Here is a 20531-nt window from a genome sequence, read left to right on the forward strand (position 1 = left end):
GTGTGACTGTAGGGACTGAGGGATAGAAAACCGATTGCTACATTGTACCTGCAAATACCGCCTTCTGAAAATGTTGGGTTCGTGCATTATGTTCATCAAACGCAGATCGACTGCTTGAGGTCTTATATAACTTCACGTTTTTCTAATAAATGAGTACAATACCAGCTTGTCGACACTAAAACTAAGACAGTAGACATATTTGGTCTGATGCGCGCAACTCAATAACCGACTACTTTACCTCTTGGCATTTTATGCAGTTTTTTGACAAATCCAGGCGTTTTCAACGGCGTCCAGGGGTAAACATTCGCACAGAAAGGATCATAAAATGTTACCGATTTTACACAATTAGTACACACCTCGTGTTTCTGTAGCATTCAGGTTAATTGTCCCCCATAATCTTTACAAACTATCAAATTCCCATTAAATGGGTTTAAATCATTTGACAAACGCCTCTCATCCTGCATGCGACATACAGGTGAATTTATACCGCCATGGCCGTCAATGATACAGGTAAGGGTACCATTTCATGTCTGCCTTAACGTTTTCTTTTCTGTAATGAAAACATAGGAGCAAGACCGTATGTATCACCTGATAACTTTGCCCCTCACACTAAAAAGCTAAACCTTCAGTGAATTCTTTTAACCGTCATTGAAAACGTTGAACGAACTGAAGTTGACACTGGTCACCATACATATATACTACCAGCAGTGAATGAAATAACCTTATTTATTCATGAACGAAAACTGTCACTTTCGCTCCTGGGACTCATGAAACCTTTTTTTAATCAAGATCTCCCCTAACTTAGAGTAGCTACGAGTTGCAATCTAGCTGTTAATTTTTAGAATGACACAGCGAGGTCAGCTATTTTTAAGCATCAAAGGCTGTGGGAAACCGACGCGTGTGAATCACTTTCAAATCTGACCAAAGCTGGCAGCCTCGTGCAGCTTAATGTCGGATGTAGGAACCTCACATTAACCGGAAAACAACGTAGATCCAACTCTTTAAATGCTTTTTTTTTTATATAATTTTGAATCCATGCCCAATTTTCTCTATATAATTCAAAATTAGTAACTACAGACGGAGTCAATAAACTGCGGTTCATCGCCCAATGCCTCTAATATTATATTGCCATGTACACTGACATATGATAACTAAAAAGGGGTATATTCTTGTAGATACGTGTACGACGAGAAATCAAATCTTAGCTGTATCCTCAACCACAAGGACTTGTTACAGGTTATTTTTAAGCTTCTCAACAAGTGACCACACTTCATGGATCTATTTTCTCCGTTTAATCAGCTTGTGCGTCATATGTGAACTTTTTAGGTTAGCTATAAGAACTGGTTGAGATCCATCCATAATTTTTCCACGGAAAGGAGACATAAACTGCGTAACATTCTTGTTTGGTAATCAACTGCACAATTTTGATAAAACAAAGGAAATATTTTTTCTATTAGTGATCGATTTTCATCTGGATTGTTAGAGCAATATTTGTAAGGGGAATAATCTAGCTGACCAATAAGATAATTAATAGCTCTGTGTGCCCTGTTCATCCCCCTGAGGACCTTGGCATTTGGTTGCACTAGAAAGTGTTTGGCGGGTTTCAACACGATGTATTTCAATAAGTTCTGTGTACTGAACTTTTCGTTTGATTGATTTAATAGCATCTGGAGAACGCAGTGAACATTAAAATCAAATATTTAAAAAATCGATTTGTTGTTTATAAGACCACTAAGCCCACATATTGGTCACAGAGGGTTGCCATTCCGTTTGGACACTTAAGTTTTTAAAAACAGATCTATAAAGTGAATATGAGAAATATAAGGACACGTTTGGAGAAGACCACTTAAGAAGTGCAAATAATTCGTTGATGCAGTATTTTACGCCATGCCTTCTTTATTTCTTTTAAGTGGAGCTTTATTTTAATTAAATGAATGGGAAAAAAGACGTGCTACTTTGAAAACTGAATACGTAAGGTGACTCAACAACTAGTAAACTGTTTTAGGGCTAACTGCCTATTAGACGAAACAAATTACACATAACTTGTCTTTCTTGACTTACCTGCCGAACCTTAAAGAAAATTGCATTCCATGTCGTGACAGAATGGCTTTGCACAGGAGGACATCAACGGGGTGAAAAAGCAACAAGAATCAAATTTTATACACAATGCTATCGCGCAAATTAAAACCACCTTTACTCACTCTTTGGTTCACTTTTACCAATTAAACGTCGACATTTCCAACATACTGTTAATAATAATAATAAAAAAACTTTGCATTTTTGAATCTGAATACTTGTTACAGGCTTTTGTTATATTTCATCAATAAATGAAAATGAATAAACAATTGAACAACAATAAATAAATAAATACTTTTATTTATTTATTAACAAATTTATCTTCGACAAGAAAGAGAAAAACAATCGGTTGTATTGAAGATTGCCGGGGTTTTATTTCAGTCAAACGATGGTAGAGAAAAAAACTGAAGACACCCGAAGAGTGAATATGGCATTAGCCTGGTTGTGCGGAGTATGGACCACGTGGTAACAAATGCAGTTAACAGCTCATCAAAATCTATTTGTGCCACGAAAATTCAAAAAAGTCCTTTGCTCTATCTTACGAGCAATTGTGTAAAGGGAATTGACATTAAGGCGGAAACGGAAAGGTAACAAATCTTTGGGAGTGGGTCCAGATGTAGTCTACTCACACGGTACCCAGGAACTGCGCAATGAGTAAAGTAACGATTATAAGCGCATATACTTCAATGCTTCTGCTACTTTCTAATTGCGATATATCGACGCCTGTCGCGTTGCCGCTACAAAAACCTGCCAGCAGGAAACCGTTGCCTGGTAACGCACCAGGCTTTCCTTCAACTAGCAACGTCCAATCAAACACCATCAATGCACAGGGCAGTTCTTCACCTCTTAATACAGCGCAAAACGCTGCTCCTCAGAATGCCGCACCGTTTGTATCGTCGGCGGCGGGTAACGTGAGTCATGGCACAGGGAACATTAGGATAAGTGCGGCTCCGGTGGAACAACTACCAGCAGAACTCTCACGACCGGTCCCGTTCCCTGTGCAGCAACCCAGCCAATCCGCTGCGGTGACACAGACACCGCCCTATCACACCACGTGGTGCGGCATGAGGTACGAAATCCCATTCCAGGTTTTCTCAGGGCTTGAACATTTGGGTCCTGCCGATTTCGTCTGTTGCTCGCCAGTAACGTGTCCTCAAAATGGTCAAGCGTGCCAGTGTTATTGGTACTGCTTCTGTAATCTTCCCACACCATCGTCAGCTGGGACAACACCACCATCTCCGGGAGAGCCCACGTTTAAGCCGCCACCGATTCAAGAGGTTCAGGTCACATCGTCTCTCGTCACGCGCCCATATCCGGAAATCTTGCCACAACCGGTGCCCTCCTCGGGTTGTAAAACCACTACACCACTGAGCGTTCGGACTCCGAACTTTTTTCAAACATCTTATGGTATTTGTGATGAGTCTTCCTTTAGCAAAGGGACATTTATGATTATTAGGGATAGAAAACAAAAGGAGGTAGCGTTTCTTGTAAAAAATGGACAGTTTATATCCCCAGAAAGGTAACTTTTTTCTACTATTGTTTTTGTATTTTTCTTTATTTACATTTTTTATATAAATGCTACAATTTAATTACATATTTTCTTCCATATTGCTACATGTAGCAACAAAAAATTTATTTCAGATGGTAAGATAACAATACTGCTTCGTCAATTTAGGCTAAAATCAATCTACATTTTGAAGACCATATAGGAATTTTGATTGTAATATTTTATCACTGATTTAGTTTACTACATACTGTTTACACAATCAGATTGTGATTGGCCAATGATATTCGGAACAACAATCGTTTCACGCGAGCTTTAAATCGCCTTGTGAGTGTTGCCTCACATATTGGACGAGGCGCTCCTCATATTAAAATGTCAAATTTAGGTTTCCAAAGAAAGGGATTTCAGCAGCCTCGGCGACGGCTAAAACCACCGCTTTAAGTTTTGGAATGGACACTGACAGGAACCGGGCATGCCCAGGGTAAGACCAGATAATCTGACATGGAGGAATATTCTCAATCTGACCCGAAGTCTAAGAGAAAATTGTCAGCTATAAAGGTGTTTGATTCCCACAACCGAATACTAATTTTACACCCGTCTAATCTACAGAATCACTTGCTATGTATATTGAAAGATCGCAACAAGCTGCTTTTTTGTTATGTATTTTAAAAAATTTGGGGGAATTTTTTTAAATGTCAGTCTCGAATATGCTTATGTTATGACAGGCGCGACTGTGTTAAAGAGCAATGTTAATATGAATGTCTCATATATCCAGGGTTTTATTCTACACAACCCCCACCGACAGAAAGACGTTTTATTATGGTAGTTTTCCTGTTCTCATGGAGCCAGCGACGATAGACGATCAAGTTCAAACCTTCCCAGCTCGAATGTGTGCGTAAGTATGCTCACATTACCCTGCGTGTTGTTATTGTTTGAATTAATAATTTGAGAAGTAGAAGAAGACGAATGTGTTAAGCCTCGGTCACAACCGATTTTTGGGTGTTGCGGAGGCCGTGGAGGTCGCAGAGGTAGAGGAAAGTCTGCCTTGCGAGGCGCAAGGGCCACATGAGATGTCCTTTCGGGCAGGGACGCTAACTGCAAGGGGGGATGGTCGTGGAAATTGTACTCATTTCTTGAGTTTGTCTTGCTTCCTGTGTACGTGGCACACACTCACAAATTACGGAGGGAATGTAACGCACGGCGAAAGTAGTGCCCTTTTGCGTCAGTTTTGCTTTACACTTGCCTCACACGTTTGTGGTGACGTACTGACGGCGTACTTCAGTTTTGCTTCCTGGTCTCATCTTCTTTCTTCTTCCTCCCCCCTTTTTTCTACTATGTAAGCTTCTTTCTCTTGCCTTTTGGAGGCATATTAGAAACTATTTAAATTGAGCAAAAATTTGAAATTTTTGAAAATTGTTGTACACGTTACAGAGTCGACGTTCATTGTAAAGACACGAGCGCGCGTCGCGAGCACGCCTTTTATTCACCATGCGTGGGGGTGACGCACGTGCGACGCATTCTCGGTTTGCTCTCGACTTTGTTCGTTAGTTGTGAGGGCGTGCGCCTTATATTACTCAATACGCAAAGGGCACTTGCTCCTTCATTACTTGCGACGTACGTCTTGCACAACGCGCGTCTCTCTTGCTAACTCCGTGCGAGAGGAGCAAGTTACGCTGGCGGCCTCGCTGTTCGCAGGCTATTCGCAGAATCTTTTGGACATGCCCAACATCCTCCGTACGTGCTTAAAGGCTGTCTGCGAACTCGAAATTGCGTAAGAAGGCCTTGCGTGGGACGTGAGATTCTGCTCAAAATTTGCATGCAAACAGCCCGTAAGAACCCGTACGGCCGGTTGTGACCGAGGCTTTAAATAGTTTGATGACGACATTAGTCTAAAAAGCGAAACTGTGCAACCTAAAGGTGGCAATCTTAAATGCACCGGTGTTTTTTCTTCACATGATTTCCGCGCCAATGCTAATTCCCTTGATTATAAAAACAAAATTGTCCTACTCATAAAACATTGTTCGACCCGACCCTGAACGTGAATTTTGTGTCACTTCTAATTATTTGGTTATAAATAGGCCATGATTTATTTTAACTGCCGTGTCTTCCTATAGATTTCAGAAATGAATACATAGAGATCAGGCACTTTTATTTGAGGGGTTGTGTAGTCTTTCTGTTTGTTTGACTGTTTGTTTTTTAATTGTGCATTGGGACGAAAAAAAACTTTGGAAGATAGAATTTAAATATAACTTAGAGACAGATATGATGTAATATACCTAAAGGTGTGTGTTATCTGGAAACAGTAGGTAGAAGATCGTATTATGTGAATAAACATAATTTTACTTTTCTCTAGCTGGAAGATACAGAAGATGTTTAATGGGCATATACCAATGAACGGCATATCGCCAACGATGCACTGGTAAGAACTTTATAACTTCCCTTGTATTGTTTTTCTGCGTGGGTTTGACCGAAAAGCCAGTGTGAACTGTTTACACCATATATGCAATTTGAAAATTAAAAATAAACGTAATGCGCTATTTTACTCATATGTACCTTTTATGAAATAAGAATACAGTTGGAGTGCCCATGCCTCTCTATTGTTCGCCAAGATTAAACAATATTTTATATAATTTCCTTGGGGTCCATTTGTCCTTTCGAATTTTCGTTTCAGGAGTGAGTTAAAAAGATGTTGCGGAAATGACGTCATGGGTTCATATATGACATGCGTGGAACAGCAACGGGAAGTTCCGGTTGTGTACCAATGTCTGAGGGGGCAATGCCCGCACGGTTATAACGGCCCTCGGCTCAAAATATTCTGGGTAAACATTCCAGTTGCTTGCCTGTGCAAAAACATTGGATAATGGTGACAAGGAAATCATAAAATCTGAACATACAGTAGCGTGCCATGATTTTCACTCGTGGTGATCAGTGACCTAAATACGTCACCGTTCTTTGTTTTTTCCTGCACCACTTTCCAAATTAAATCGAATTATTACAGTGATTAATTCACAAACGTGCACGTTACTGCAGCAGATTCCAGGTGCATTAGATAGCGCCTGCACGTTTGTTTGCCGGTGACGTGTCATTAGGGCGAGATCTTTCTTTGTAATTGAAACACTCTGCTCGAGAACAATGAACTCACGTCGCAAGGCGTCATGGCACTTCGAAAGGATTGCCGTTGTTCAAATACCTGGCTGACGTAGCTGCACGGACAAAAATGCTGTCTTTATATAGAGGCCGTTCCGACATTTAATAAAGAGGTGGAGTTCGGGCCACGGAATAAGATGGTGCCTACATGTACTTTAACCTGGTCCCTCCGACAAAGGGAGTAAAAACATTATAACAGGCTGCTCACGTGGTTTATTGATCACCTGGTTCAATACTGCATAGGAAAACATTTGAGGTGATTGTCAACAAGTATGAATATTTTGTAACAAAAAATTACATGTAGTCTTTTAAATTAAAACAATATTGCATATTATTACTATGTGTATTCAAGCCACTTCATCTACAAATTATCTTTGCACAACTCATCTGAAACTTCAAAATTAATTACCAGAAATTAATTACCAGAAAATATGATCAAATTCCAGTCAAATTATTCTATATTGTAATATCAGCCTGTAGCGATATGTATACTTTCTGTGAGCGTAGCTTCTAAAAGCAGTGCATTGCTTCAAAGCTTATACATCTTAATATTACCATTCCATTCACAAGATTTGATTCCAGCATAAAGATCTATATAGATTTAGACATAGGAATTTGTTTTTAGCTTTACGAGTATACCCACATCGAGGGCAATCAAGTTTTATGTTAAAATATGTTTTGGGTTGAATGAGACATACTTTGGGTAATACATTCTGAAATTTGCCACTCACCCTCGCACTAAAAGTGCTCTACGATATACTTTCCTGTGGTTGTTTCTATTCTAGGTTTAGTGAACACAGAAAGTACCATATTCTTAATTTGCTACATTCAGCTTACCTTCCGTTCTATCTATCTAAACATCTAGGACTTTGTTTCAGCTCTAAGAATTTGCCAATACCGAAAGTTTATAATGTACAGTACAATCAAGTTCACAAGTATAACTTACTCATGCACATGTAAAACTATTTGTTCCCATTTTTTTTTTTTTTAAAGACCTTTCGGAACTATATGTAAATCTGTAACGTGAGTTACTCAAACTTAAATCTACTATACAGTGGGACATTCGCCTTAAAGGCATATCGTTTTTCGTGAAGAATATCTCTAAGAGCGGCCATGGTTTTCTCTGCCTGGTGGGATCTAAAGCCATGGTAGATACTGTCCAAGAGCCAACGCACACCCTCCTCCTTGTCCCCACTCTGTAACTGTGTACGGGCGTACTCTAAATTCGCTTGGTTGACCATGTTTCCTGATCGGCCGGGAAGCTCTCTGGTCAGTGCCATGAGGTCATCGTCAGGCAGCAGCAAAAGTTCGTCAGATAATCTAGAAGAAATAAGAGAAGAAACGAAAGGAAAGAAAGGATAAATGGCAGCACGATTATACACAGTCTTACTGGATATATATATATATATATATATATATATATATATATATATATATATATATATATATATATATATATTGCGTAGCTGAAGACTGTGCTATAAGGTATTATAATCACTAAAAACATGACAGTTTGATCATGCTTATTATCCCTACTTAAATTTATGGTTCATGTACTCATTATTTTGATTGTCATACTCCCCGATCAAGTGATAACGATGTGTATGTCACTTGGCAACAAGCTGACGTGTTTCACACCACTCCAACACGTCCATGCTGTAAACGTACCACTAGTAAGCAGTAAAGCTTGCAAACGCTTTTGCTTTACTTGATATATAATTTCTTTGAATTCTTTTAATTACTTGATGTAATTTGCCTAATGCGATCTACATCCTCTTTGAAACATTATTAACCGAGTGTGTTTTACCGATTATCAATTTACCTCAGATACTTCCCAAGTTTTGGCAACCCGATATCATGAATGGCACCGCAAAAGACATAAAACTCGTAGTCGGTTTTCCCTTGAAGAATGTGCAGTAGCAGTTTCACCTTCTCATGGACCACGGGCTCATTTTCCACGGCAAATGCCTCCTCATTGTCAAGCACGTCACCATGAAGTAGCCGTTGAACAATATTGTCCACGCCTTGGAACTTGCTATATATTCCGTTTATGAGGTCTGGGCCGTGTCTCTTTAACGCTTGAATGTGCCATATTTTTATATTACCTAGAATGAATAAAGTATTTGTATAGTAATGGCAATGGTTATAGTTATTGAAGATTGCCGAAATTAATTGATAACTCTTTTAAAGCCAGAGTTAATGTTTTATATAAATGGGCATGGACATCCTTGAAAATCTTTGTTAAAATGCTTACAGCATATATTATTGTTGCACAAAGTTTAATTCAACGGGTCACTTACTTGGCTTGCAATTGAAAGGCATCTTAATAGGATTATTAAGGCTGAGATGCCACAGAAAGATAATTTTACAACACACAGATATGGCACTGTGAAGTTATCGTTGGTTTAGCCATCCCAAGATTAATTTGAAAACAAACAGAAAGGTGCAAATATCAAAGAAAGTTGTAAGAATCGGATAACCGATTTCTTGTTTATTTTGATTAATGTAGACTTAAGCGGCCCATTTGCGTGATCTTTTATGTGAGGAGGGAGGATTGCGAGGAAAATTGATTGACACTTCAACGGCGTGGCTGTTTTGTAGTTAGCATTCCGTAGGAATAGACATTTTTTGCGACACTCCTTTGTGCTTTTATGACAGTTCAGACACCACATTGTATAATAACGTCAAGTTACTTATAGATGTTCAGTGATTTTGTAGAGGAAATTCAGCTTTCCAGGATAAAAAAAGAATAATTGACATCCACGAAAGCCAGCAATGTGAGTTTTTATGATTGCTCTGTTGTGTAAGTTAGTTTAACATTCTTAATGCAGTTTAAAATTGTTTGTAACACTCGGTTTTATTTAAGAAGACTTATTTATGTTCTTTTTTGTTTGTTTTCGTTTTAGTCAGAACCATTGGACTACAAGTACATGCGTTTCTGATGCTGGTTATTGAAATAAACATACAGAATATTAATCAAGACTTTATTGTTTTCACTTAAGATCCGTGGGATCTTACAAAAGTGCTAACTGTTGACAATTTTTCACAGCAACTGTCTTCTTCTTTTTTTTTTTTTTTTGCCATTTTAAGCCTCATAGACAAACTTTGTGCAGTGTGCTCTTACCTTCCTCATCTGAGCGTGGGAAGTAGAAATCCGCCGAGTACATGACCACCGGACCCTGGCGAGAGTCGCAATGCCTGTATGGTACGGGCCTGTTAAGCAGCTCAGCTGGTACGGGCCTGTTAAGCAGCTCAGCTGGTAGACTACGTGTTGGAGGATTGTTGTGTTCGTTGACGCAGTGCGGGCAAACAATGAAATCATCACGTGGACTTCCCGGGCACTCGCGCTTCATGGTCTCGAGATAGGTACAATACAGGTCATTGGCGGCCCGTTTCAACATGATGACGTCTTTGCCCCTGACGGCGACTTTTATCACGCCATTGTCTTGTTGGTTTGTTATTTTTGTTTTGTTGGCTTGTCTTGGCAACGTGTACCTTTCGAGCAGTACCTGGACATTGGTGAACTGCGCACAGGCGCCATCTTTCCAGTCAATCCTGCTCCTTTCATTTCCCATGTGGAGGGCGTGGTGGAGAAGGACTGCGCTGCGCTCATAGAGGCCAGTTGGGCAAAGGTCCGGGAAGTGAAACTCTAAGGTAATCTGGACGTCATCTTTAGGCGCAAAATCCGGCCAATTCACTGAGAGATCCGGCGGACGGGATTCCGTCAGTAGCCATGGCACGTGGAGCTTGTCTGTCGTCTTTGCCTTAGCATCTTTGCTTTCACGACCTTTGACCACGTAACCAATCTCGAATTTCGTCAGGAGGTCTATCATTGCATTTACATCGGCTCTTTCGAGCTTGAATTCCTCCCACAAACATTCCAACATGGGTCTACTGATGACACCCTTCTGCAACACGTCCTGCCTGTCGGCTTTAAACCTCTCCTCTGTGTATCGGTTGCGGAAAGGAAGTTTATTGTACATGAGAAATTCTTCCATGTTGTTTCGCAATACTGCTTTCAGAAAACCGATGATGACATCATGCTTGTGGAAGACGAGTTCACGAAGGTCATTCTTGCTCTCTGCGTACCAATGCACTCCACCTGTATCACGGAGATAATGTAAGATATCCTCAGGCTTGCTGGCTTGTGCTGGGTTGGCTGGGCTGGCGTCTGACGGCGACGGAATCAGATCAGAAAGTTTAAGAAAAAGTTCACTTTTCTTGAACTTGGCTTCTTCAATTTCTTCAATCTTCTGCAGCCACGATTCAGGGATTGTTTTCTTCTTCTTTTCGGCAGCATCTGTCAAATATACTTCAATCTCTTTGATGCCCTCTCCCGTACTGGAACTAACGATATAAATCTTCTTGACGATTGCTGGTGGGGTATCTCGTAATTCTTTGAATTTCTCCAATTTCTCTGTGTAAGCTTTTCTTAACGCTTCGTCAACGTTCTCTTCTTCCTTCTTTCCTTTAATTTTAGTGACAGCCACTTCAAGTTTATCCTTCCTGTTTTGAAGGTGTTTTCTGACAGCATCTTCAACTTCTTCTCGCTTGCTATTCACTTCTTCAAACCCCAGCAAATCTGAATGTGTTCCAACCAACGCTATGGTTGTCTTAGGTGTTCTAGAATAAATATTATCAATCCAGTCGCCTATCTGAACTCCAAAGTCATCCCTTATGCGTAGACGTAGGTCGAAGACTAATAGTGCTAAAGCCTGCACAGTCAGAAATAAACTGTATGCAACTTTGTATATGTCGTGCCCACCAAAGTCGTTGATGTTCAAAAACACGTTCTCTCTCGGCTCCCACAACTGCTGCTCCACCACGTGGGTTCGGTTAGCCTTTGACGTCAGAGATGGTTGCCTGGCGACCAATGATTTCACAAGGCTTGTTTTCCCGGTTTCAGTTTCTCCAAGCACGTTGACTTGCAATCTTGACGTTGATGCTGACTCTGAATGCGCTAAGTCATCCAAGTATCGGGCTATGGCAGAGCTTCCTCTCGCCACCACCTCTGGCGGGGGTTGGACCAGTTCGGGATTATCTTTCACATTCACCTTGGCTACATCCATTATGAACCTCAAATCTGTTGGCAACTTTGAGATTTTGTTACCGTCCAGGCGTGCCTGTCGAAGATGACTCAGGGAGCCCATCTCTGGTGCAACTCGTTCCACTTTGTTTTTGGAAATGTCAAAAAGTTTCAAATGCCGCATTTGCTTGATCTCTTTTGGGATCTCTTTAATGTTGTTGTGATTGAGATCCAGGTGTTCAAGCCTGAATAAGCTGCAGATCTGTGTGGCAATTTCTTGCAGCTCGTTTTCCATGAGATTGAGCTCTTTCAGGTTCTTGAGGTCTCGTATATCTGCTTTGACTTCTGTGATGCTATTTCCTCCCAAAAGCAAGTGTTCCATATTCAGCAATGTGAGCACTGACGACGGCAATTCTTTCAGCTGGTTATTAGAGAGGTTAAGCCGCTTCAGGCTGCCAAGCGCTTGTATTTCTGGTTGAACTTCCGCTATTTGGTTGCGACTCAAGTCAAGTGTCTCTAGCCTTTTCAGATGAAACAGTGGTTCAGGTATTTCAGTAAAAAGGTTTTCGCACAGGTTTAAGTGCATGATGTTTCCAAGCGATTGGAACTTTGATGGCAATGTCACAAGTCCATTCTTTCTCACGTCCAGATTCTCAAGTTTTTTCAGTCGCCGCAATTTACTGGGTAGAGATTTCAATTCATTGTCAGAGGCATTCAGCTTCTTCAGGTTCACTAAATGCCTCACTTCCGGAGGAATTTCTTTGATGGAGCACTTGAAGAGAGACAACTCTTCCAAGGACCCGAGGCTAGACAATGGCAAAGACGAGAATGACCCAGATAATGAATTTTCAGAGATGTAAAGCTTGCGGAGGCTGGTAAGCCGCTTGACATCTGGGCTTACGTCCTTGATACTGGTCTTACTGAGGCTTAGCTCCTCCAGGGTTTCAATGTCACAGATGTGCTGTGGGAATGACTTCATTGTGTTACCAGAGAGGTAGAGCTTCTCCAACTTTGTGAACTGTGCAACTTGGAATGGTATGTCTGTTAAGCCGCATTGCTTCATTTCCAACTCCTCCAGAGAAATCACCGTGCAAACCTCTACCGGGAATGATGAGAACGCGTTCCTGGACAAGTACAGGCGTTTCAAGTGGCGCAATTTTCTGATTTCGTCTCTGACCCGTATCAGTTTCGTGTTCCTCAGGTTGAGCTCCTCCAATGTTCCAATCCAGCAAACTGGCAAAGGGAACTCTGTCAGCTTGTTGAAGGAGAGGTCTAGTGACTTCAGGCGCCTTAGTTTCTTCACCTCAAATGGCACGTGCCTGAAAACGTTGCAGCTTAAATTAAGTACCTCCATCTGCAGAAGATTGCATACTGTCATGGGAAAAGCGTACAGCCTATTTCTGGAAACGTTAATTTTTTTCAACATAGTGGGCAACTTGAAGGGTACTTCCTTAATGGCATTGTCGCTGATGTCTAGCTCTTCAATGGTATCCATGTCAGATAACACGGATGGAAATTCTTTGAGCTTGTTTCTAGATAGATTCAGTCTTTTCAAGGCCTGAAGTTGCTTGATCTCTGAGGGAACTGTCGTAATGTTGTTGTGACTGAAGCTTAAGTCCTGGAGAGCTCCCAAGGAACACACCTGCAGTGGAAACGTGTCGGTCCTATTTCTTGATAAATTCAACTTTTCCAACAGCTTCAAGTGCACGAATTCCTCAGGCACTGAACTTATGTCATTGTTGCATAGACTCAGATCACGAAGTGACTCCATCTGACAAAGATGCAACGGAATTTCGGTGAGTCGATTCCACGAGAGGTCGATCTTTTCTAAATTTTGAAGTAATTTAATTTCTGGTGGTATGTGGGTGATGTCATTCTTTATCAGAAGGAGCTTTCGTAGACTTGACAGCTGAAGAACTGCTTGTGGGAATGCTTCCAAATGGCACCAGGAGAGGTCCATAGACTCAAGGCAGCTCAGTTGCTCTATCTCACCTGGGACGTCTTTGATCTTGTTGTTGTTCAGGACAAGATCTTCCAGCTCTGTTAGCTGACAAACGTCCAGTGGGAAGAATTCTAACTCATTCCGGGCTAGATTTAACCTCTTCAGGTTACTAAGGTCTTTAACTTCTGGTGGAACGGTTGCAATTCTGTTGTTGTTTAAATTCAAATGTTGGACAGAGCGGAGTATGGGTATATTGGTTGGGAATTTGTTAATCTTATTCCCAGAGAGGTCTAATGTATGCAGTTTGCGGGAAAAGCATTCCTGCTTTAAGTCCCTTGCCCTAGAGAGATTTTCTCCGGGAGTGCTTGGGGATGAAACATGCCCTGTCACAATACTGGATACTTGAGCATTCTCTGGTGGAATACCGGATACTGGAGCACTCTCTGGTGGAATACCGGATACTGGAGCAATCTCTGGTGGAATACCGGATACTGGAGCCTTCTCTGGTGGAATTCCGGTGATTGGAGCATTCTCTGGTGGAATACCAGAGACTGGAGCATTCTCTGGTGGAGTACCAGAGACTGGAGCATTCTCTGGTGGAATACCGGATCGGGGAGCATTCTCTGCTGGAATACTGGAGACTGCAGGATTCTCTGGTGGAATACTGGAGACTGGAACATTCTCTGGTGGAATACTGGGAATTGGAGCATTTTCTGGTGGAATACTGGGGACTGGAGCATTCTCTGGTGGAATACTGGGAATTGTGTCTTCTGCTGGTGAGATATCTTTGATGTCGTTGCTGCTCAAATTGAGAACTTCTAATGCCCCTATCTTACATAAGTACGGGGGCAATTCATTCAACAAATTCCACGAAAGATCAACTTTTTTTAATTTCTTGTAAGAGCGTATTTCGGGAGACACGTTGGATATCTTGTTTTTCCTTAAATCCAAAATTTCCAGATTGTCCAAGACACCACCTGGTGGCGGGAAAGACCCCAAAGCATTTCTGGATAGATCTAAATGTTTTAAATTTGTAAGCTTTTTAATTTCTTTTGGCACCGATTGAATACCAGTCTTCGACAGGCCAAGTTCCTGTAAATTGGTCAGCTCACACAATGGCAATGGGAATTCACAAAGCTGGTTTTGGGACATGTCTAACTCTGTTATTTTGGTCAGTTGCTTTATTTTCTTTGGTACCTCTTTGATTTTGTTGCCCTTGATGGAAAGTCTCTCCAGAGCTGGCAAGTCACATATGGATTCAGGAAATGTTTGCAGACATGAATTGGAAACATCAAGTCGTTTTAGTCCTTTGAGGTTAATTGTCTCTGGGGGGAAGTTAACATGAGAACTGCACACATTATATAGACGGATTTTTTTGGGTGAAGGCATATCGCATGAGGAATCTTCATCTTCAATTCCTGGTGACATATGTACTTCGAAACCACTGTTTTCTCCATCACATCCATTACTTGATGATTGATAAAAAAAGTCACCAAAGTCATTTTCGTCGTCACATCCGTTATTTGATGATTGATAAGATAAGTCACTCAAGTCGTTTTCTTCATCACATCCGTTGCTTAATGCTGGATTAGACGAGTCAGAATCAGAGTCTTCTGGTGATGAGTTGTCCGATGACTCACAATGATAACCAGACTCGGCCGTTTCCATCCCTGCTGATTCAGCACTATACAGAACTTCTTCACTGACACCAGTATCCAATTGTACCTTTGATGCATCTGAAACGAAACCACTGTGCCCTTTTCCTGACAAGTTACTATGCGATGTGCTTGCGTCTTCCCCATCATTGCGTCCTGCAGCATGATCTGTGTTTCGTTCTTCACGCTCTGTTCGGAATATAGGGGCAGGTAACAGGCCACTGGAACCGGCGTTTTCAATTTCCACTTGTGACAGATCTATCGTATGGTACCCAAAATCTGCCGAGTGTTCCGAGTCAATGATGATGGGTGCTGTCTTCAGGGAATTTGGTGGTACGCCGATCAGAGGATTGCCGCTGATATCCAACTCCTCTAGAGAACGCAGCGCACACACCTCTGGTGGAAGGCAGTGGAATTTGTTACCAGCAATGTTTAATTTCCTCAGGTTACTGAGAGTGCTAATCTCGTGGGGAATTTTATCGATGCCTGTTGCTTCTAGGTCCAGTTCCTCCAAGGATGTGATGGTAAAGACACTCAAGGGTACCCCACTCTCTTCAAAATCGATGCCTGTCAGCTTCAGTGTTCTTAGCCCACTGCAGTGACTGATTGAAGATGGAACAGCCGAGGAAAGATGGCTGAGATCGAGACTGACCCAGGTTTTGACTTCATCGGGACAGGGTTCGTCGTCGCCGATAGAGGTTAGAAGGGAGAACTTCTCTGCGTCGCTTTTCTCCTCACCCATGGTGCTGCTGTGTTTGGACGTGTAGACGATATGCTTATGCTTTGCTGAAAAGTATATATATATTTGAGATTATGCTGTGATCACATTGGGGTCTCTTTTCTTTTATAACGCCCTTATTACTAGTACTTTCCTAAAAACATATATTCAGGATATCTGTCTACCTTACAATCCAAGTAAATACCGAAAATGCACACGTAGATTAAATTTGCAACAAATTAACATTGTAAACCACAAAAGTGTTGACAAAATTACACCTCTCTTTTGAGATTTTAGTTTCTGTTTTAGAATAATCTGAAGTCTATATGCATGTTCACTGGAAACTAAGCATTCCACATTTCTAAAAAATCTCAACAGAATACCATGAACAATGTGACGAACTAAAAGAAGGTCAAGATTATAGGATTGCGGAACATGCATTTGGATGAATATAAGAAGAATGTGAAAGATATTTCTCTCAAAGCATAAGACTGTTCAGACGTCTTGATGGTTTAGCCATTTTCTGTGAGGACAGTTTACCACCGTTACAACTAAAGAAAACTGAAATACCCAAATTAATGGAGAGAGAAAATACTGGCCAGAATTTAACAAAGGGATCATTTTAATACAAAATCTGCCTGTACGGTATTCTGCTGCAGCACAACAGGAAGATGTAAAATCTATGCATCGATTAGAATTGAGTGCTGAAAATTTAATTATTTATGGGTTGAAAACTTAAGACACGTGTTGTTTAAAAAGCTTACACAGTACTGCTTAAACAGATCAGCAACCAACGTTGCCTTTGCCATAGCTTTCAACATACTGTTTTTTTTTTGTCTTAGGGCGTACTGGGTGTGCAGGTCTTAACACGCCGCGTCTGCCACCTTTAGAACCTTGACCCTCTGGGTGTCACCTACCAGTGGGTCTTAACAAACTGCACCTGTCACCTTAAGTACCTTGTCTCTGTGGTTGTCACCCTCCTACGGGGTTTTTAATACCGCGCTTGATTTCTCAAATGCCTCTACTGATAGGTGGTTCAAACAAAACAAGATTTGGTATAGGGGGCTTACTATCAGAAAAAACTACCGAAATCTGATTAAGAAAATGTACTTGTACACATTTGTTTGACGGGGTATTGAAATCATAGGAAATAATCCACGCTAGCATCAGTGCCTTTTACATTATTGATTTAAAACCCGTTAAATACACCTTACCTAATATTACAGCTTTAAGCCCGTGTAAATAACCCGCATATCCATAGCAGATCTTGGAACAGTATGTAGAAAATGACATAATGCAACGTAATCATTTTAGAGTGAATATGATGTTTTTTTTTTTTTTTTTTTTTTTTTTTTTTTTTTTTTTTTTTTTTTTTTTTTTGCATTGGCTTCCTGTTATAACGCGATTTTCATCGCCAAAAGGCTACTTCTTGTAGTCACCAATCATTGCTCGACTCAATGTTATATTGCATTACTAATAAAATTAGTTCTTAAAGACAAAGACTTTGACATGGAAATCACCAAAAAAGAGTACGTTGATGCTGTCGTCGACAGAATATACCGTTACATGGACAAGGAAAGGGCAAATATTTTTGCACCAATGTGGACATGTACATGGCAGCATTTTTGGTATAATAGGGGCCCCAGAGGTCGTAAAACCTTTGACGACATGATAAAAGACCATCGTCACATCCTTACCAGCCCCCACTACATGGAGAGCGCCAAAAAATGGATCAACGTCTTTTTTGACACAGTTCTTGCTCGTGGGAAAGAGACGATCTCCTTAGACGAGTACAGTGTGTTTCTGAAATGCTTAGGTGTTCACCCTTTGTCGGCCAAATCCGCCTTTCACTCGCTTAACACTGACAGCAACAGTTTGATCAGTAAAAAGGAGTTTTTGAATGCTAATAGGTTGTTTTGGACTGCGCCTAATTCTACAGAGGGTGATCATTTCTGGGGCCCAATGTTGGCTTGGAGCGCATTCACTGGTAAATGCACTTATCATTTGTTTATTTCCTCATAGAATCCTTGTTTATCAATCATCTTTGGAGTGATCCCCTCCAAGTTTATTTGTGGAACTCAAAGATTGACAAATTATTTGATATGGCATTCTAGCCAACATTCTTATACCCACTGGCACTTATTAATTGGATAAAAAGAATTGATCCTACAAACAAAAATGATAAATTATTGTCAATAAAGTTTTGAACCTTAATACGAATATTTGAATAAATGTTTAAGCGACTGTCAAAATCAGTTGTTATTTTCATGAAAAATAATCTTATGGTCAAGGAAGATAAAATAAAACAAAACAATGAGGCTTGGGCACACCAGTTTGGTAAAATAACACTTTTAAAATGGGTAGAACGGTAGTTTATATTATCTCTTTTGCAGGAACTTCTGAAAAGACACGCATGATCAACGTTCTTCATCCAAGAAGAAATAACTAAGCGATACGGGCTAACCTTCTAGAATATTTCGGTATGGTGAGCAATAATAAATAATACTTGGGTACGCTTGGTACAAACAGAATAACACCCTAAGTATATTTGTATATTATTAAAAAGTGAAAAATATTTTTTATAAATTACCCAGTAAAGACGTTTCGTATATTGTGGTGTTGACGTTTGTGTGAGTTTTTATTTTGCAATCAAATGTCAAGTATGTAGATTTTACTTAGGTGGATGCAGGCATTGTATCTCTTTCACCCTACCTGCGGTGTATGATTTCTCAAAATTAGGTTTGTTTATCGACGCCTGGTTTGTCAATAACTGATTACGATATACTGTTCAACCGATAACAATAACAACGCTAGCAGCTAAAATGCAGAAAATAGGTCAGCATTTAGACCAGAATCTTTGATATTCCAGTACCCGTGTCCCTCTAGATATATGTTCTGTTACGTGTCTCCTGAAGGCTGTATTTTACTCCCGTACATATCACACATAGCATTTGTGAATGCCTATGGATTGAGGTACACTTCCAACAAGCTTGACAAACCATGTCCCCACCTGTCCTGCACAGCCTGGCATTATTAGTCCCTACATTTATATTGCTGATTACAAGGAGTTCTAAGAAAAGAGCGCTTTTAGCTAGAATCCCTAAAGAAAGTAAGACACGGTATTGGGGCGTGTCACTCCTCTCCTGGCCATATAAAGTTCTAAACTGAATGTATGTATTTAAGACAGAAAAAATACCCTAAACTGCACACGGTGACTAATATAAATAATAAAAATGTAAAAGTAAAAGCACTGCACAGCTGGTTTCGATTACTTTTTAGAAACTGATATCTTGAGTGTTTAAAAATTGATAGGCCTGGCAGCTACTTAGTGCGTCGTACAGCTAGTATGGTAAACGTAGAACGAGATCAACTTGTTAAGTTATTGTTTATTTCTACCCGTATGACCTCCAGCATTCACACTTACCACAAGTAAACATCTTTTTTAAAAATAGGTAGTGCGTCGTGTACATTTTACTTCATAAGTTATACGTGAATAAGGAAAAGGCATCCCTCTCTCTCTCTCTCTCTCTCTCTCTCTCTCACACACACACACACACACACACACACACAGTATAGCCTACAGTGGGCTTTTGTTGTGCATAAACGCGCTCGCATGAGCGTGCGTGCGCTCATATGACCACAATATCCGCCATGCTAGTTATTAACACTCCGACAAGATATACACCCCTTTCGGTTTTTCAAAGTGACATACGGTATTCGTGTATCCAGGTATTTCCTTACTTTCACTTTCGAATTTCAAACAACGGTATATAATCTGCTCACAGAGACAAACCATTTTGTGTCGTCAAGTTTAGTGCTGGTTCTTCACATAATCATACAGATGGGACCTTAAAACTATTCCTTCCGCTAGTCCTGTAATTTATGCTAATATACCGTTTCTGTTATGTAGAATAACGCCAGCATATCTTACCTGATTCACGGACTTGCAACCCTGAACCTGCAGCAACCGCCCTAGTAACGTGGTGATAAAGCCCCGCCTCGTTTTAGAAAGGACGCCGGATGTCACTTTAACTTTACCGGCTTTTTATAAATTTTTAACTATCACCAAAACAAATAATGCCAGAAACAAAACATCTTTAATTTCAAAGCATGACGATAGATACATTGCCTTGTTATCAAGTATCTATTTCTCGCGTGCACGAACTTGAACGAGTGCACCTTAACACGGAAGTAGTTTTATGTGGGAAATACCAGGTTTCGTTCACTAACGCCATCTACTGGTAGAAGGAAAAATTGATCTGTATACCGTAGTGGTGTGGATTACTACTATATACATAAGAACATGCTCTGAAATTCGCCTTCATCATTAAGTTCTGTGTGCCTGTATATGGTGTCACCACAAATGGAAGGCAAGATTTTTCCCGCGTGTAAGAAGAGACAGTGGAGTGGCTTGCACAAGCCTTCTCCAGCTTGTGTGTGTGTGCGTGCGTGTGTGTGCGTGT

The 20531-nt window shown here is 40.6% G+C and overlaps 2 protein-coding genes across 2 annotated transcripts; one reads left to right on the top strand and one right to left on the bottom strand.

The window, feature by feature from the left end:
• Window positions 1–445: 445 nt before the first annotated feature.
• On the top strand, window positions 446–7061 carry LOC106166942 (uncharacterized). The gene is made up of 6 exons (XM_086997315.1): window positions 446–510; window positions 2458–3595; window positions 3966–4061; window positions 4356–4475; window positions 5934–5999; window positions 6252–7061. Exons 2-6 carry the CDS (start codon window positions 2727–2729, stop codon window positions 6439–6441), a joined length of 1341 nt encoding a protein of 446 aa, XP_086853441.1. The 5' UTR covers window positions 446–510; window positions 2458–2726; the 3' UTR covers window positions 6442–7061.
• Window positions 6926–20260, bottom strand: LOC106157975 (uncharacterized). Its single transcript, XM_086997314.1, has 4 exons — window positions 20000–20260; window positions 9852–16136; window positions 8550–8832; window positions 6926–8047 (listed from the first exon to the last, which is right to left on the bottom strand). The coding sequence occupies exons 2-4, from the start codon at window positions 16090–16092 to the stop codon at window positions 7756–7758; spliced, it is 6816 nt and encodes a 2271-aa protein (XP_086853440.1). The 5' UTR covers window positions 16093–16136; window positions 20000–20260; the 3' UTR covers window positions 6926–7755.
• Between the last annotated feature and the right edge of the window lie 271 nt (window positions 20261–20531).

This window comes from Lingula anatina, chromosome 10, assembly GCF_051362555.1.
Source record: "Lingula anatina isolate TDL-2025a chromosome 10, LinAna3.0, whole genome shotgun sequence".
In the NCBI taxonomy this organism is placed as follows: domain Eukaryota; kingdom Metazoa; phylum Brachiopoda; class Lingulata; order Lingulida; family Lingulidae; genus Lingula; species Lingula anatina.

What these genes read in the sequence shown, in the direction of transcription:
- LOC106166942 (XM_086997315.1), top strand. Translation starts at nt 2,727, where the DNA reads ATGAGTAAAGTAACGATTATAAGCGCATATACTTCAATGCTTCTGCTA. An exon ending in CAGTTTATATCCCCAGAAAG is followed by an intron (nt 3,596 to 3,965) that starts GTAACTTTTTTC and finishes TGTCAAATTTAG; the next exon opens with GTTTCCAAAGAAAGGGATTT. An exon ending in TTCCCAGCTCGAATGTGTGC is followed by an intron (nt 4,476 to 5,933) that starts GTAAGTATGCTC and finishes ACTTTTCTCTAG; the next exon opens with CTGGAAGATACAGAAGATGT.
- LOC106157975 (XM_086997314.1), bottom strand. Translation starts at nt 16,092, where the DNA reads ATGGGTGAGGAGAAAAGCGACGCAGAGAAGTTCTCCCTTCTAACCTCT. An exon ending in CCCACGCTCAGATGAGGAAG is followed by an intron (nt 8,833 to 9,851) that starts GTAAGAGCACAC and finishes TATTCATTCTAG; the next exon opens with GTAATATAAAAATATGGCAC. An exon ending in AAACTTGGGAAGTATCTGAG is followed by an intron (nt 8,048 to 8,549) that starts GTAAATTGATAA and finishes TATTTCTTCTAG; the next exon opens with ATTATCTGACGAACTTTTGC.